The following is a 17,216-nucleotide window of genomic DNA, read 5'->3' on the forward strand; positions in this document are numbered from 1 at the left end:
CTAAAGCAAATTAACCCAGGGGTGGACGTGGACAACCATCTAAAGCAAATTAACCCAGGGGTGGACGTGGACAACCATCTATTAAAATTTTACCTTGGGGTGGACGTGGACAATCCTCAAACAATATGACCTGGGGGTGGACGTGGCCAGTCCTCTAGAACAAATTAACCCAGGGGTGGATGTGGACACTCCTCTATTAAAACAATATAACCCGGGGGTGGACGTGGACAATCATCTAAAGCAAATTAACCCAGGGGTGGACGTGGACAATCTAAAGCAAATTAACCCAGGGGTGGACGTGGACAATCATCTAAAGCAAATTAAACCCAGTGGTGGACGTGGACAATCATCTAAAACAAATTAACCCAGGGGTGGACGTGGACAATCCTCAAACAATATGACCTGGGGGTGGACGTGGACAGTCCTCTATTGAAAATGTTTAACCCGGAGGTGGACGTGGACAGTTCTCTAAAACAAATTAACCCGAGGGTTGACGTGGACAGTTCTCTAAAACAAATTAACCCGGGGGTTGACGTGGACAATCCTCTATTAAAACAATATAACCCGGGGGTTGACGTGGACAATCCTCTAATAAAACAAATTAACCCAGGGGTGGACGTGGACAATCATCTAAAGCAAATGAACCCAGTGGTTGACGTGGACAATCCTCTAATAAAACAAATTAACCCAGGGGTGGACGTGGACAATCATCTAAAGCAAATGAACCCAGTGGTGTACGTGGACAATCATCTAAAGCAAATTAACCCAGTGGTGGACGTGGACAATCCTCTATTAAAACAATATAACCCGGGGGTTGACGTGGACAATCCTCTATTAAAACAATATAACCCGGGGGTGGACGTGGACAATCCTCTATTAAAATAATATAACCCGGGGGTTGACGTGGACAATCCTCTATTAAAACAATTTAACCTAAGATCAGTTTAGCCTTTTAGATCACAATGAGTAAGATTACAAGGATGGGGGAAGTTGCAGATCCTAGATCAGCACTCCTGGGATGCATGATACATACGGCTTCTGGTGTATTCTCTCCCTGGTTGACATATTCCTCCCAACTGCTGTCTGAACTGTCCGGAGGATCTGTCAGATCTCTACGACATATGTGTCTTGTGTTCCTTTCTTCCTGTTGTCCCAATGGGTGGGTTCCAGTCCTGTTGTAGCTACTACAGTGTGTCTGACTCCGACATTGGGTTGTTGTCAGATCCTCTGGGATTCTATCATTAGAGAGATGGAGATAGTGGATAAGAACAGGGAGTTCTCTGTCCACTCTGTGTGTTATTACTCTTGCTCTTTATTGTTACATTTTTAAATGTTTTGTTTGGTCAAGTTTCAGGGTTATTTGCCACATGTGAATACAGTGGACATGTTACTCACCAGAGCTGAACAACATTATAAAGTCACTTTGTCATTCATTATAGTGTTACCATCACCCTTGTTGTCCAACAGACCAAATATTATCACAATTATGGCTTTGCCACACACTCTGTTAAACACTGACCAGTGTGATTGTCATTCCTTCAGTGATGACCCATCCATATCCACTGTGTGATTTACTTATTTATTTAACCTTTATTTAACCAGGAAGGGCTCATTGAGATTTAAAATCTCTTTTTCAAGAGTGCCCTGGCCAAGATAGGCAGCACTAAGTCATTACAAAAATGACAGACAAACAACATGAAAAACTACAAGTAATCTAATAAAAATCATAGAATTCACAAGAGTATAAAACAGCAAATTAAAAACATTGACAGGTCAGGGAATCAGCCTCAAGATCATTCATCAGTGATCATTCATCAAGTTCTTCCAGTTTAAAAGTATTTTGTAAGGCGTTCCAAGACGATGGCGCAGAGTACATAAAAGCCCTTTTACCAAATTCAGTTTGGACATTTGGAACAGTTAGCAGGATAAAGTCCAGTGAACGAAGAGAGTACCCACCACATTTCTGAACAATAGAAATGCACAAATAAAAAGGTAGTAAACCCAAAATGGCTTTGTAAATAAAAGTCTACCAGTGACTGAGCCTACGAGTGACTAGAGAAGGCCAGCCAACCCCTAGTGCAGTGGTGCGTAAGGGTTTTGCAGTTTAAAATACATCTCAAAGTGCCAAACACTGAGCAGAAGCATTCATATATAAAATATCCCCCATAGTCTAGTAAAGGCATAAATGTAACTTACTAGCCTCCTTCCGGCTTCAAAAGAAAAACAGGCCTTATTCCAAAAATAAAATCCAAATTTCAGCTTCAATTTTATTGTAAATTGTTGAATATGCAATTTAAAAGAGGCCTACGATTGTCATTCCTTCAGTGATGACCCATCCATATCCACAGTGTGATTGTCATTCCTTCAGTGATGACCCATCCATATCCACAGTGTGATTGTCATTCCTTCAGTGATGACCCATCCATATCCACAGTGTGATTGCTCCATTCATACAGTTGTTTATCTTAGGTTAGATTGTCGTTGTCGTAATAGAGGGTTTTACTGGTCATGGCCTTCGTTAGCCCTCTCCAGAGATTAGAGAGAATGTGCGTGAAAGAAAGAGGGAGGGGGGAGTGTGTATGTGTGATGGAGAATGTGTGTGATTGTGAGCAGGAGACTGTTTGGGGTTGTGAGAAGTGTTCTCATATTGAGAGACCTGGCCTCTACCCCAGCAGCATACTGTGAGACCTGGCCTCTACCCCAGTGGCATACTGTGTGACCTAGCCTCTACCCCAGCAGCATACTGTGAGACCTGGCCTCTACCCCAGCGGCATACTGTGAGACCTAGCCTCTACCCCAGCAGCATACTGTGACCTAGCCTCTACCCCAGCAGCATACTGTGACCTAGCCTCTACCCCAGCAGCATACTGTGAGGCCTAGCCTCTACCCCAGCAGCATACTGTGAGGCCTGGCCTCCCAGCAGCATACTGTGAGGCCTGGCCTCCCAGCAGCATACTGTGAGACCTAGCCTCTACCCCAGCAGCATACTGTGAGACCCAGGCCTCTACCCCAGCAGCATACTGTGAGGCCTAGCCTCTACCCCAGCAGCATACTGTGAGACCTAGGCTCTACCCCAGCAGCATACTGTGAGACCTAGGCTCTACCCCAGCAGCATACTGTGAGACCTAGCCTCTACCCCAGCAGCATACTGTGAGACCTAGCCTCTACCCCAGCAGCATACTGTGAGACCTAGCCTCTACCCCAGCAGCATACTGTGAGACCTAGCCTCTACCCCAGCAGCATACTGTGAGACCTAGCCTCTACCCCAGCAGCATACTGTGAGACCTAGCCTCTACCCCAGCAGCATACTGTGAGACCTAGCCTCTACCCCAGCAGCATACTGTGAGGCCTAGCCTCTACCCCAGCAGCTGCCACCTGGCTAATCCTACTGTGCTCCCAGAATATTCACATGAGAGAGGGAAAAAAAACTCCACTGGGATCACCTGGAATGGAGTCGGGTTAACGGCACTGCTCCAACTGTCAAAGAACCTTGTGCGTTCCAAAAGTACTGGTATTGTAATCAAAATGTATTAGTCACATGCACCGAATACAACAGGTGTAGACCTTACAGTGAAATGCTTATTATGAGCCCCTAACTAACAATGCAGTTAAAAAAAAAAACGATAAGAAATAAAAGTAACAAGTAATTCAAGAGCAGCAGTAAAATAACAATGGGACTATATACAGGGGGGTACTGGTACAGAGTCAATGTGCTGGGGCACTGGTTAGTTGAGGTAATATGTACATGTAGGTAGAGTTATTAAAGTGACAAAGCATAGATAACAACAGAGAGTAGCAGCGGTGTAATTGTCTGGGTAGCTATTTGATTAGGTGTTCAGGAGTCTTATGACTTGGGGGTAGGAGCTGTTTAGAAGCCTCTTGGACCTAGACTTGGCGCTCCAGTACCTCTTGCCATGAGAGGTATCAGAGAGAACAGTCTATGACTAGGGTGGCTGGAGTCTTTGACAATTTTTAGGGTCTTCCTCTAACCCCGCCTGGTGTCGAGGTCCTGGATGGCAGGAAGTTTGGCCAGGGTGATGTACTGGGCCGATCGCACTACCCTCTATAGTGACTTGTGGTTGGAGGCCTAGCAGATGCCATACCTGGCAGTGATGCAACCAGCCATGCTCTCGATGGTGCAGCTGTAGAACCTTTTGAGGATCTGAGGACCGATGCCAAATATTTTCAGTCTCCTGAGGGGGAATAGGTTTTGTCGAGCCCTCTTCACGATTGTCTTGGTGTGCTTGGACCCTGTTCGATTGTTGGTGATGTGGACACCAAGGAACTTGAAGCTCTCAACCTGCTCCACTGCAGCCCCGTCGATGAGAATAGGGGCGTGCTCTGTCCTCTTTTTCCTGTAATCCACAATCATCTCCTTTGTCTTGATCACGTTGAGGGAGAGGTTGTTGTCCTGGCACCACACGGCCAGATCTCTGACCTCCTCCCTATAGGCTGTCTCAACATTGTCAGTGATCAGTCCTACCACTGTTGTCATCGGTAAACGTAATGATGGTGTTGGTGTCATACCTGACCATGCAGTCATGAGTGAACAGGGAGTACAGGAGGGGACTGAGCACACACCCCTGAGGGGCCCCTGTGTTGAGGATCAGAGTGGCGGATGTGTTGTTACCTACCCTTACCAGCTGGGGGCGACCTGTCAGGAAGTCAAGGATCCAGTTGCAGAGGGAGGTGTTTAGTCCCAGGGTCCTTAGCTTATTGATGAGCTTTGAGGGCACTAGGGTGTTGAACGCTGAGCTGTTGTCAATGAATAGCATTCTCACATAGGTGTTCCTTTTGTCCAGGTGGGAAAGGCCAGTGTGGAGTGCAATAGCGATTGTATCATCGGTGGATCTGTTGGGGTGGTATGCAAATTGGAGTGGGTTTAGGGTTTCTGGGATAATGGTGTTGAGAGAATCTGTGTCCACTCAACATGCCAGACATGCTGTGCAGAGTACAACACCACAATTGTAATTATCAGATACATCTACTGTGGACACAATGCAAGGCTGGATGAATGTGTGACATTGTCCCACAGAAGTGACCAGTGTCCATTGTTCTGCACACTCAAGTTAATAATCTATACTAGAGTACAATGAAAAAGAAAACCGATTCTATCTTATAGCCATGGTCTGTTTCTCCCTCTCTCACCATATACACACACTTGTCTGCCTAATGTCTATTTTTGTGTCTGTCTAAGCATTTGGCTATGTTTAGAGTGTATGTTGACCTGTCTGTGTGTGTGTTACAGTTTCCTGCTGGTGTTCAGCTGTCTGGTTCTATCTGTGTTCTCCACCATACCAGACCATCAAAAGGTAGCCAACGAAGGCCTCTTCATCCTGGTAAGCCGTCAGCCCCCATCTCCTCCCCTCCACCATACACCCAGCTCCACGGGCCAGATGTACCAAGCCTCTCAGAGTAGGAGGGCTGATTTGGGATCAGTTTATTTTTTTTACACTAAAAGTACAATTTGCCCCTGCCAAGTGCCAACCCACCTTAACACGATTCTAAATCAGTAATGTGTTAGCCTGAGTTCCTGTCTGGTTTTGCTTTCAACATCACTATATCATTGCCTTGTTTGGCAAGACAACAACAGGTTGGAGAAAGCGGAGGCAGACTGGAACCTACAGTAGCTAAGTTGATATACTGTTAGTGTAAACACTGGTTATCCCACTGAATCTTCCTCTCCCTTTATCTGACTAGCCCAGGCATTGCTCCTAAGTGGTAGGGTGGTTTAGGGGCAGCTATATAAACCATATACTGTAACATCATTTTTCACACCTCGGTTCAAATAGTATTTGAAATCTTTCAAATACTTTGAATGTTTACTCTAGCCTGCCTGGAGTGCCATATGGGTGGGGTTTGTCATTTTGGGACTGTTCTATTGGTTCCATTGTGCCAGGCAAGCTCAATTAAGCTTAGCTAAAGTATTTGAAATGATTCCGAATAGTATTCGAACCCAGGTCTGCCATTTTCTGGACCACATGTGTACTGCATTTGTCTGAGTGTGATTACAACATCATACTGGGGAAGAGCTACAGTGTGTCTGATTCTGCTTCCCGTCACACCTGCTGTTGAGTGTGTGTGTGTTCCGCGGAAGAATGGCAGTGTAAGAAACGGTGGTGTAAGCAGGCGGGAGGACTCAGGTATTGTTGAGTATACAGGAAATCCCAGACATGAACCAGTAATCCAAACAGCCATAATCACTACTTCCTCTTTCATCTTTAGGAGGATGGCTTTCTGCTTTTACTCTCTGCCTTTATCACCTGTTTAATTTCCCTCCCTTCCTCTCACTTTTTCTTTTACTCTCTGACTCTCCTTTTACTCTCTCTCTCCCTCCACCCCCTCCCTTTCTCTCTTTCTCCCAATCTTTCTTGCTCTGTTTCTCTCTCCTGTTTGCCCTCCTCTCTAACTGTTAATTAATGGTCAAACTTGTATTTTATGATTCTACATTATGACCATTCACTCTTTGAATCAGTCTTTTAGCCATTATTGAGCTTTGCTTACGTGAACAGTACTGTTATGGAAGATTGAGCCAATTTACCCGCTAATGCAAATGAGTTGAAGTCGGAAGTTTACATACACCTTAGCCAAATACATTTAAACTCAGTTTTTCATGCTTCCTAACATTTAATCCAAGTAAAAATTCCCTGTCTTAGGTCAGTTATGATCACCACTTTATTTTAAGAATGTGAAATGTCAGAATAATAGTTGAGAGAATGATTTATTTCAGCTTTTATTTCTTTCATCACATTCCCAGTGGGTCAGAAGTTTACATACACTCAGTATTTGGTAGCATTGCCTTTAAATTGTTTAACTTAACTGCCCCATTCCTCCTGACAGAGCTTGTGTAACTGAGTCAAGTTTGTAGGCCTCCATGCTCGCACACACTTTTTCAGTTCTGCCCACAAATTTTAGTCAAATACCTTGACTTTGTTGTACTTATTAAGCCATTTTGGCACAACTTTGGAAGTATGCTTGGAGGAAAACAGAGGAGACTTGCAAGCAAAAGAACACCATCCCAACCGTGGAGCACGGGGTAGCAGCATCATGTTGTGGGGGTGCTTTGCTGCAGGAGGGACTGGTGCACTTCACAAAATAGATGGCATCATGAGATAGGAAAATTATGTGGATATATTGAAGCAACGTCTCAAGACACCAGTTAAGTTAAAGCTTGGTCGCAAATGGGTCTTTCAGATGGACAATGACCGCAAGCATACTTCCAAAGTTGTGGAAAATGTCTTAAGGTCAACAAAGTCAAGGTATTGAAGTGGCCATCACAAAGCCCTGACCTCAAACCTATAGAAAATGTGTGGGCAGAACTTTAAAAGTGTGTGCGAGCAAGGAGGCCTACAAATCTGACTTACACCAGCTCTGTCAGAGGAATGGGCCAAAATTCACCCAACTTATTGTGGGAAGCTTGTGGAATGCTACCCGAAATGTTTGACCCAAGTAAAACAATTTAAAGGCAATGCTACCAAATACTAATTGAGTGTATGTAAACTTCAGACCCACTGGGAATGTGATGAAAGCTGAAATAATTATCTCTTCTATTATTCTGACATTTCACATTCTTAAAATAAAGTGGTGATCCTAACTGACCTAAAACAGGGAATTTGTACTCAGGAATTGTGAAACTGAGTTAAAATGTATTTGACTAAGGTGTATGTAAACTTCCGACTTCAACTGTATATTTGGATTTGTTTAACACTTTTTTGGTTACTACATGATTGTTATTTTATAGTTTTAAAAATAAAGAAAAACCCTTGAATGAGTAGGTGTGTCCAAACTTTTGACTCATACTATATATAGCACTATATTTGGCAACACTGACAGTGACTAAGGAGAATGATTTTGTCTGTTTCCACTCCCACTCTCTTTCCTTTGTCCTTCTCCTCTAACTCTTTGTCCTTCTCCTCTAACTCTTTGTCCTTCTCCTCTAACTCTTTGTCCTTCTCCTCTAACTCTTTGTCCTTCTCCTCTAACTCTTTGTCCTTCTCCTCTAACTCTTTGTCCTTCTCCTCTAACTCTTTGTCCTTTGTCACAGATTATCATTTTGTAAACAGCTGGTGAGCTTCTTTAACTGACCTTGCTGTGACCCTATGCTGATCTGTGCTGTTCAGTTGGTTTCCTCATTATGACCCATGACTGACCCTCTCCCTCTGTCTTCCCCTAGATGAGGTTGTAATGATTGCAGTGTTTTCTCTGTCTCCCCCTAGATGAGGTTGTAATGATCATGGTGTTTTCTCTCTCGCTGTCTGTCTCCCCCTACAGGAGTTTGTGATGATCGTGGTGTTTGGTCTGGAATACGCTGTGAGGGTTTGGGCATCTGGCTGCTGCTGTCGCTACAGAGGATGGCAGGGGAGACTACGCTTCGCCAGGAAACCCTTCTGTGTCATAGGCAAGACTGTCATAGGCTGTCTCTGTCTCTCTCTCCCTGTCTGTGTGTGTGTGTCTATTCAACTACAAGATCATGTGTAAGTATACAGTTGTGGCCAAAAGTTTTGAGAATGACACAAATATTAATTTTCACAGTTTGCAGCTTCGGTGTGTTCAGATATTTTTGTCAGATGTTACTATGGAATACTGAAGTATAATTACAAGCATTTCATAAGTGTCAAAAGCTTTTATTGACAATTACATGAAATTGATGCAAAGAGTCAATATTTGCGGTGTTGACCCTTCTTTTTCAAGACCTCTGCAATCCGCCCTGGCATGCTGTCAATTAACTTTTGGGCCACATCCTGACTGATGGCAGCCCATTCTTGCATAATCAATGCTTGGAGATTGTCAGAATTTGTGGGTTTTTGTTTGTCCACCCACCTTGAGGATTAACCACAAGTTCTCAATGGGATTAAGGTCTGGGGAGTTTCCGGGCCATGGACCCAAAATATCGTTGTGTTGTACCCCGAGCCACTTAGTTATCACTTTTGCCTTATGGCAAGGTGCTCCATCATGCTGGAAAAGGCATTGTTCGTCAACAAACTGTTCCTGGATGGTTGGGAGAAGTTGCTTTTGGAGGTTGTGTTGGTACCATTCTTTATTCATGGCTGTGTTCTTAGGCAAAATTGTGAGTGAGCCCACTCCCTTGGCTGAGAAGCAACCCCACACATGAATGGTCTCAGGATGCTTTACTGTTGGCATGACACACGACTGATGGTAGCGCTCACCTTGTCTTCTCCGGACAAGCTTTTTTCTGGATGTCCCAAACAATCGGAAATGGGATTCATCAGAGAAAATGATTTTACCCCAGTCCTTAGCAGTCCAATCCCTGTACCTTTTGCAGAATATCAGTCTGTTCCTGATGTTTTTCCTAGAGAGAAGTGGCTTCTTTGCTGCCTTTCTTGACACCAGGGCATCCTCCAAAAGTCTTCGCCTCACTGTGCGTGCAGATGCACTCACACCTGCCTGCTGCCATTCCTGAGCAAGCACTATACTGGGGGTGCCCCGATCCCGCAGCTGAATCAACTTTAGGAGACAGTCCTGGCGCTTGCTGGACTTTCTTGGGCGCCCTGAAGCCTTCACAACAATTGAACCACTCTCCTTGAAATTCTTGATGATCCGATAAATGGTTGATTTAGGTGCAATCTTACTGGCAGCAATATCCTTGCCTGTGAAGCCCTTTTTGTGCAAAGCAATGACGATGGCACGTGCTTCCTTGCAGGTAAGCATGGTTGACAGAAGAAGAACAATGATTCCAAGCACCACCCTCCTTTTTGAAGCTTCCAGTCTGTTATTCGAACTCAATCAGCATGACAGAGTGATCTCCAGCCTTGTCCTCGTCAACACTCACACCTGTGTTAAAGAGAGAATTAATGACATGTCAGCTGGTCCTTTTGTGGCAGGGCTGAAATTTCAGTGGACATTTTGTTTTTTGTGATTCAGTTAATTTGCATGGCAAAGAGGGACTTTGCAATTAATTGCAATTCATCTGATCACTCTTCATAACATTCTGGAGTATATGCAAATTGTCATCATACAAACTGAGGAAGCAGACTTAGTGAAAATTAACTTGTGTAGTTCTCAACTTTTGGCCACGACTGTACTTATACATGTGCGGAGTAGCATTTACATACATACATACATGGTTTCCATAGAGCAGTAGCTAATGGATAGTTATTGATCTATTGATATGTGTCTGAGTTTACTGGGACTGAGTGTGTGTACTGGATGTGCATTGTGCATCTCTCTTTCTCTTACCCCCTTTCTCTCCTCTTTCTCCATTCACCTCCTCTTCTCTCCTTTCACCTCCTCTCTTTCTTCCCCCTCTTTCTCCATAGACTTCATAGTGTTTGTGGCGTCGTTGGCGGTGATCGCAGCGGGTACCCAGGGGAACATATTTGCTACCTCTGCCCTGCGCAGCATGCGGTTCCTCCAGATCCTCCGGATGGTACGCATGGACAGACGAGGAGGCACCTGGAAACTACTGGGCTCTGTGGTCTATGCCCACAGCAAGGTGGACACACACACACAGACAGTGGATGATGAAAGGACTAGTATTAGTGATATGTGGTCAAAGCAAAATGACAGTGGGTGTCATGCCAACCACAACACACCCACAGATACTGTACACATACTGAAAGGTTAGGGTCGCGGACCTCAGAAACGATATCCACCTTAGACTGGTAGTTAGGATGACCACTCTGAAAAGTTACAGCCAAATACACTGCACACACACTCAGGGATGTCAGGTGATGGTGATTATTGTGTTGTCAGGTGATGGTGATTATTGTGTTGTCAGGTGATGGTGATTATAGTGTTGACAGGTGGTGGTGGTTTATTGTGTTGACAGGTGATGGTGATTATTGTGTTGTCAGGTGATGGTGATTATTGTGTTGTCAGGTGATGGTGATTATAGTGTTGACAGGTGGTGGTGGTTTATTGTGTTGACAGGTGGTGGTGGTTTATTGTGTTGACAGGTGGTGGTGGTTTATTGTGTTGACAGGTGGTGGTGGTGGTTTATAGTGTTGTCAGGTGGTGGTGGTTTATAGTGTTGTCAGGTGGTGGTGATTGTGTTGTCAGGTGGTGGTTTATGGTGGTGATGATTATAGTGTTGTCAGGTGATGGTGGCGATGATTACAGTGTTGTCAGGTGATGGTGGCGATGATTGTGGTGGAGGTAATTGTGTTGTCAGGTGGTGGAGGTGATTGCGTTGTCAGCTACAGGTCGTGGGGATTGCGTTGTCAGGTGATTATGGTGGGGATTGTGTTGTCAGGTGATGGTGGCGATGATTACAGTGTTGTCAGGTGATGGTGGCGATGATTACAGTGTTGTCAGGTGATGGTGGCGATGATTACAGTGTTGTCAGGTGATGGTGGCGATGATTGTGGTGGAGGTGATTGTGTTGTCAGGTGGTGGAGGTGATTGCGTTGTCAGCTATAGGTCGTGGGGATTGCGTTGTCAGGTGATTGTGGTGGGGATTGCGTTGTCAGGTGATTGGTGGGGATTGTGTTGTCAGGTGATGGTGGGGATTGTGTTGTCAGATGATGGTGGTGATGATTGTAGTGTTGTCAGATGATGGTGGTCATGGTTGTAGTGGTGTCAGATGATGGTGGTGATGATTGTAGTGTTGTTAGGTGGTGGAGGTGATTGTAGTGTTGTCAGGTGGTGAAGGTGATTGTTGTGTTGTCAGGTGGTGGAGGTGATTGTGTTGTGTTATACTGTTGTCAGGTGACGGTGGTGATTGTGTTGTCAGGTGATGGTGGCGATGATTACAGTGTTGTCAGGTGATGGTGGCGATGATTACAGTGTTCTCAGGTGACGGTGGCGATGATTACAGTGTTGTCAGGTGATGGTGGCGATGATTGTGGTGGAGGTGATTGTGTTGTCAGGTGGTGGAGGTGATTGCGTTGTCAGCTATAGGTCGTGGGGATTGCGTTGTCAGGTGATTGTGGTGGGGATTGCGTTGTCAGGTGATTGGTGGGGATTGTGTTGTCAGGTGATGGTGGGGATTGTGTTGTCAGGTGATGGTGCTGATTATAGTGCTGTCAGGTGATGGTGGTGATTATAGTGCTGTCAGGTGATGGTGGTGATTGTGTTGTCAGGTGATGGTCATGATTGTGTTGTCACGTGGTGATTTATAGTGTTGTCAGATGATGGTGGTGATGATTGTAGTGTTGTCAGATGATGGTGGTCATGGTTGTAGTGGTGTCAGATGATGGTGGTGATGATTGTAGTGTTGTTAGGTGGTGGAGGTGATTGTAGTGTTGTCAGGTGGTGAAGGTGATTGTTGTGTTGTCAGGTGGTGGAGGTGATTGTGTTGTGTTATACTGTTGTCAGGTGACGGTGGTGATTGTGTTGTCAGGTGATGGTGGCGATTATGGTGGAGGTGATTGTGTTGTCAGGTGTTTGAGGTGATTGCGTTGTCAGGTGTTTGAGGTGATTGCGTTGTCAGGTGTTTGAGGTGATTGCGTTGTCAGCTATAGGTCGTGGGGATTGCGTTGTCAGGTGATTGTGGTGGGGATTGCGTTGTCAGGTGATTGTGGTGGGGATTGTGTTGTCAGGTGATGGTGGTGATTATAGTGTTGTCAGGTGATGGTGATGATTATAGTGTTATCAGGTGATGGTGGTGATTATAGTGCTGTCAGGTGATGGTGGTGATTTTGTTGTCAGGTGATGGTCGTGATTGTGTTGTCAGGTGGTAGTGGTGATTCTGTTGATTGTGTTATCAGGTGGTGGTTTATAGTGTTGTCAGGTGATGGTGGTAATGATTGTAGTGTTGTCAGATGATGGTGGTGATGATTGTAGTGTTGTCAGGTGGTGGAGGTTAATTGTGTTGCCAAGTGGTGGTGGTGATTGTGTTGCCAAGTGGTAGTGGTGATTGTGTTGCCAAGTGGTGGTGGTGATTGTGTTGCCAAGTGGTGGTGGTGATTGTGTTGCCAAGTGGTGGTGGTGATTGTGTTGCCAAGTGGTGGTGGTGGTGATTGTGTTTTCAGGTGGTGGTGGTGATTATGTTGTCAGGTGATGATGATTATAGTGTTGTCAGGTGGTGATGATTATAAACGTTAGGTGATGGTGGGGATTGTGTTGTCAGGTGATGGTGGGGATTGTGTTGTCAGGTGATGGTGGGGATTGTGTTGTCAGGTGATGGTGGGGATTGTGTTGTCAGGTGATGGTGGGGATTGTGTTGTCAGGTGATGGTGGGGATTGTGTTGTCAGGTGATGGTGGGGATTGTGTTGTCAGGTGATGGTGGGGATTGTGTTGTCAGGTGATGGTGGAGATTGTGTTGTCAGGTGATGGTGGTGGTTTACAGTGTTGTCTGGTGATGATTATAGTGTTGTCAGGTGATGTTTATGGTGTTGTCAGATGGTGGTGGTGGTGATTTATAGTGTTGTCAGGTGATGGCGGTGTTGATTATAGTGTTGTCAGGTGATGGAGGTGATTGTGTTGTCAGGTGGTGGAGGTGATTGTGTTGTCAGGTGGTGGAGGTGATTGTGTTGTCAGGTGGTGATTGTGGTTTCAGGTGGTGATTGTGTAGTCAGGTGATGATTAGTGTTGTCAGGTGATGGTGATGTTTATAGTTTTGTCAGGTGATGGTGGTGGTGATTTCTAGTGTTGGCAGGTGATGGTGATGATTATAGTGTTGTCAGGTGACGGTGATTGTGTTGTCAAGTGGTGGTGGTGATTTATAGTGTTGTTAGTTGATGGTAGTGATTTATAGTGTTGTCAGGTGGTGGTGGTGATGGTAGTGTTGTCAGGTGGTGGTAATTGTGTTGTCAGGTGGTGGTAATTGTAGTGTTGTCAGGTGATGGTGATTGTAGTGTTGTCAGTTGATGGTGACGATGAGTATAGTGTTGTCAGGTGATGGTGTTGATTATAGTGTTGTCAGGTGAAGGTGGTGTTGATTATAGTGTTGTCAGGAGATGGAGGTGATTGTGTACTCAGGTGGTGGAGGTGATTGTGTTGTCAGGTGGTGGAGGTGATTGTGTTGTCAGGTGGTGGAGGTGATTGTGTTGTCAGGTGGTGGAGGTGATTGTGTTGTCAGGTGGTGGAGGTGATTGTGTTGTCAGGTGGTGGAGGTGATTGTGTTGTCATGTGGTGGAGGTGATTGTGTACTCAGGTGGTGGAGGTGATTGTGTTGTCAGGTGGTGGAGGTGATTGTGTTGTCAGGTGGTGGAGGTGATTGTGTTGTCGGGTGGTGATTGTGTTGTCGGGTGGTGATGATTATAGTGTTGTCAGGTGATGGTGATGATTATAGTTTTGACAGGTGGTGTTGATTGTGTTGACAGGTGATGGTGGGGATTGTGGTGTCAGGTGTTGGTGGGGATTGTGTTGTCAGGTGATGGTGTGGATTGTGTTGTCAGGGGATTATTATGTTGTCAGGTGGTGGTGTTTGTTGTCAGGTGATGGTGATTGTGTTGTCAGGTGATTGTGTTGTCAGTTGATTGTGTAGTCAGGTGATGGTGGTGATGATTAGTGTTGTCAGGTGATGGTGATGATTATAGTTTTGTCAGGTGATGGTGGTGGTGATTTCTAGTGTTGTCAGGTGGTGGTGGTGATGGTAGTGTTGTCAGGTGGTGGTAATTGTGTTGTCAGGTGGTGGTAATTGTAGTGTTGTCAGGTGATGGTGATTGTAGTGTTGTCAGTTGATGGTGACGATGAGTATAGTGTTGTTCAGGTGATGGTGTTGATTATAGTGTTGTCAGGTGAAGGTGGTGTTGATTATAGTGTTGTCAGGAGATGGAGGTGAGAGGTGGTGGAGGTGATTGTGTTGTCAGGTGGTGGAGGTGATTGTGTTGTCAGGTGGTGGAGGTGATTGTGTTGTCAGGTGGTGGAGGTGATTGTGTTGTCAGGTGGTGGAGGTGATTGTGTTGTCAGGTGGTGGAGGTGATTGTGTTGTCAGGTGGTGGAGGTGATTGTGTTGTCATGTGGTGGAGGTGATTGTGTACTCAGGTGGTGGAGGTGATTGTGTTGTCAGGTGGTGGAGGTGATTGTGTTGTCAGGTGGTGGAGGTGATTGTGTTGTCGGGTGGTGATTGTGTTGTCGGGTGGTGATGATTATAGTGTTGTCAGGTGATGGTGATGATTATAGTTTTGACAGGTGGTGTTGATTGTGTTGACAGGTGATGGTGGGGATTGTGGTGTCAGGTGTTGGTGGGGATTGTGTTGTCAGGTGATGGTGTGGATTGTGTTGTCAGGAGATTATTATGTTGTCAGGTGGTGGTGTTTGTTGTCAGGTGATGGTGATTGTGTTGTCAGGTGATTGTGTTGTCAGTTGATTGTGTTGTCAGGTGATGGTGATTGTGTTGTCAGTTGATTGTGTTGTCAGGTGATGGTGATTGTGTTGTCAGTTGATTGTGTTGTCAGGTGATTGTGTTGTCAGTTGATTGTGTTGTCAGGTGATTGTGTTGTCAGTTGATTGTGTTGTCAGGTGATTGTGTTGTCAGGTGATTGTGTTGTCAGGTGATTGTGTTGTCAGTTGATTGTGTTGTCAGGTGATTGTGTTGTCAGGTGATTGTGTTGTCAGGTGATTGTGTTGTCAGGTGATTGTGTTGTCAGGTGATGGTGATTGTGTTGTGTTGTGATGGTGATTGTGTTGTCAGGTGATTGTGTTGTCAGGTGATTGTGTTGTCAGGTGATTGTGTTGTCAGGTGATTGTGTTGTCAGGTGATTGTGTTGTCAGGTGATTGTGTTGTCAGGTGATTGTGTTGTCAGGTGATTGTGTTGTCAGGTGATTGTGTTGTCAGGTGATTGTGTTGTCAGGTGATGGTGATTGTGTTGTCAGGTGTTTGTGTAGTCAGGTGATTGTGTTGTCAGGTGATGGTGATTGTGTTGTCAGGTGATTGTGTTGTCAGGTGATTGTGGTGATTGTTTGCTCTTTAATATTTGGCATATATTGATTGATGTTAATTGATTATGTTTTTGATAATCTTTTGATGACTACCTGCCCCTCCCCCCTCCTTTCTCGGTCTCAGGAGCTCATTACAGCGTGGTACATTGGTTTCCTGGTCCTGATCTTTGCCTCCTTCCTGGTTTACCTGGCAGAGAAGGATGTCAACACAGAGTTCAACACCTACGCAGACTCCCTCTGGTGGGGAACGGTCAGTACCACACACAAACACTCACTCACACAGGAAAGATTGCATTGTATTGGATAGCAGCCGTCTTCTGGGCTCCTGACCAATTATGCTATTGTTGGAAAAGGACCCATACGCATTTCACAGTTAGTCTACACCTGTTGTTTACGAAGGATGTGACAAATAACATTTGATTTGACACACACACCCACTGACTTGGGTATGAATTGCCCTTTCTCCAGATCTAGGATGAGACTGACCAATAGACTGTCTCTCTAGTACCATACTGTTTTACTAGTTCTGCTCTGTATAGTATTTACCACTGGAAGACAACTTCTGTGTGTGTGTGTGTGTGTGTGTGTGTGTGTGTGTGTGTGTGTGTGTGTGTTTCTACTTCCAGATTACTCTCACCACCATCGGCTATGGTGACAAAACACCCCGCACCTGGTTGGGCCGACTCCTAGCTGCCGGCTTTGCGCTCCTGGGTGTGTCCTTCTTCGCCCTTCCTGCTGTGAGTCTCTCTCATTGGTGTACATCACTGTCAGTTCCCCTCCCAGCCAATCGGCGCTCATTCCTTTGGCCCTCCCTCTGATCCGCTCCTTCTGAACCCTCTCTCAGGGTATCCTGGGGTCAGGCTTTGCTCTGAAGGTGCAGGAGCAGCACAGACAGAAGCACTTTGAGAAGAGGAGGACTCCTGCTGCCAACCTTATACAGGTGACCACAGATAGCTCAGGTGTCATCCACTCAATCAACAGACTAGGTCATAAGGGGTGACAGGTAGCATAGAGGTTGGACCAGTAACCGGAAGGTTGCGCGATCGAATCCCCGAGCTGACAAGGTAAATATTTGTCTTTCGGCCCCTGAGCAAGGCAGTTAACCCACTGTTCCTAGGCTGTCATTGTAAATAAGAGTTTGTTCTTAACTGACTTGCCTTGTTAAATTAAGGTTAAATAAAATAATAAAACTGAACCCACTAACAAATTGCTGTATGATTGGATCATTTTCCTTTAGTGGCTTAACGTGTTCCTGTGTGTGTGTGTTCCAGGCTGCTTGGCGTCTGTACTCTACTGATGCTCAGCACTCCTACCTGACAGCCACTTGGTACTTCTATGACAGCATGCTTCCATCCTTCAGGTAGGGACTCCCTTCTTCTCCTCTCCAATAATGCCGTTGTTGTGTGTTGGTGCTGGTCGACCCATGAAT

The 17,216-nt window shown here is 45.4% G+C and overlaps 1 protein-coding gene across 2 annotated transcripts in view; it reads left to right on the forward strand.

The window, feature by feature from the left end:
* Nucleotides 1-17,216, forward strand: part of LOC112229456 (potassium voltage-gated channel subfamily KQT member 4) — a 102,636-nt gene that overhangs the window by 70,465 nt on the left and 14,955 nt on the right. For both annotated transcript variants that reach the window (XM_024395294.2, XM_024395295.2), the window contains exons 2-8: nucleotides 5,249-5,339; nucleotides 8,272-8,398; nucleotides 10,278-10,453; nucleotides 15,912-16,037; nucleotides 16,414-16,524; nucleotides 16,632-16,727; nucleotides 17,059-17,147. In XM_024395294.2, coding sequence (XP_024251062.2) covers nucleotides 5,249-5,339; nucleotides 8,272-8,398; nucleotides 10,278-10,453; nucleotides 15,912-16,037; nucleotides 16,414-16,524; nucleotides 16,632-16,727; nucleotides 17,059-17,147 — 816 coding nt within the window. The remainder of the gene's footprint in view (nucleotides 1-5,248; nucleotides 5,340-8,271; nucleotides 8,399-10,277; nucleotides 10,454-15,911; nucleotides 16,038-16,413; nucleotides 16,525-16,631; nucleotides 16,728-17,058; nucleotides 17,148-17,216) is intronic.

The sequence above is a fragment of the Oncorhynchus tshawytscha genome, linkage group LG31 (assembly GCF_018296145.1).
Source record: "Oncorhynchus tshawytscha isolate Ot180627B linkage group LG31, Otsh_v2.0, whole genome shotgun sequence".
Classification (NCBI taxonomy): domain Eukaryota; kingdom Metazoa; phylum Chordata; class Actinopteri; order Salmoniformes; family Salmonidae; genus Oncorhynchus; species Oncorhynchus tshawytscha.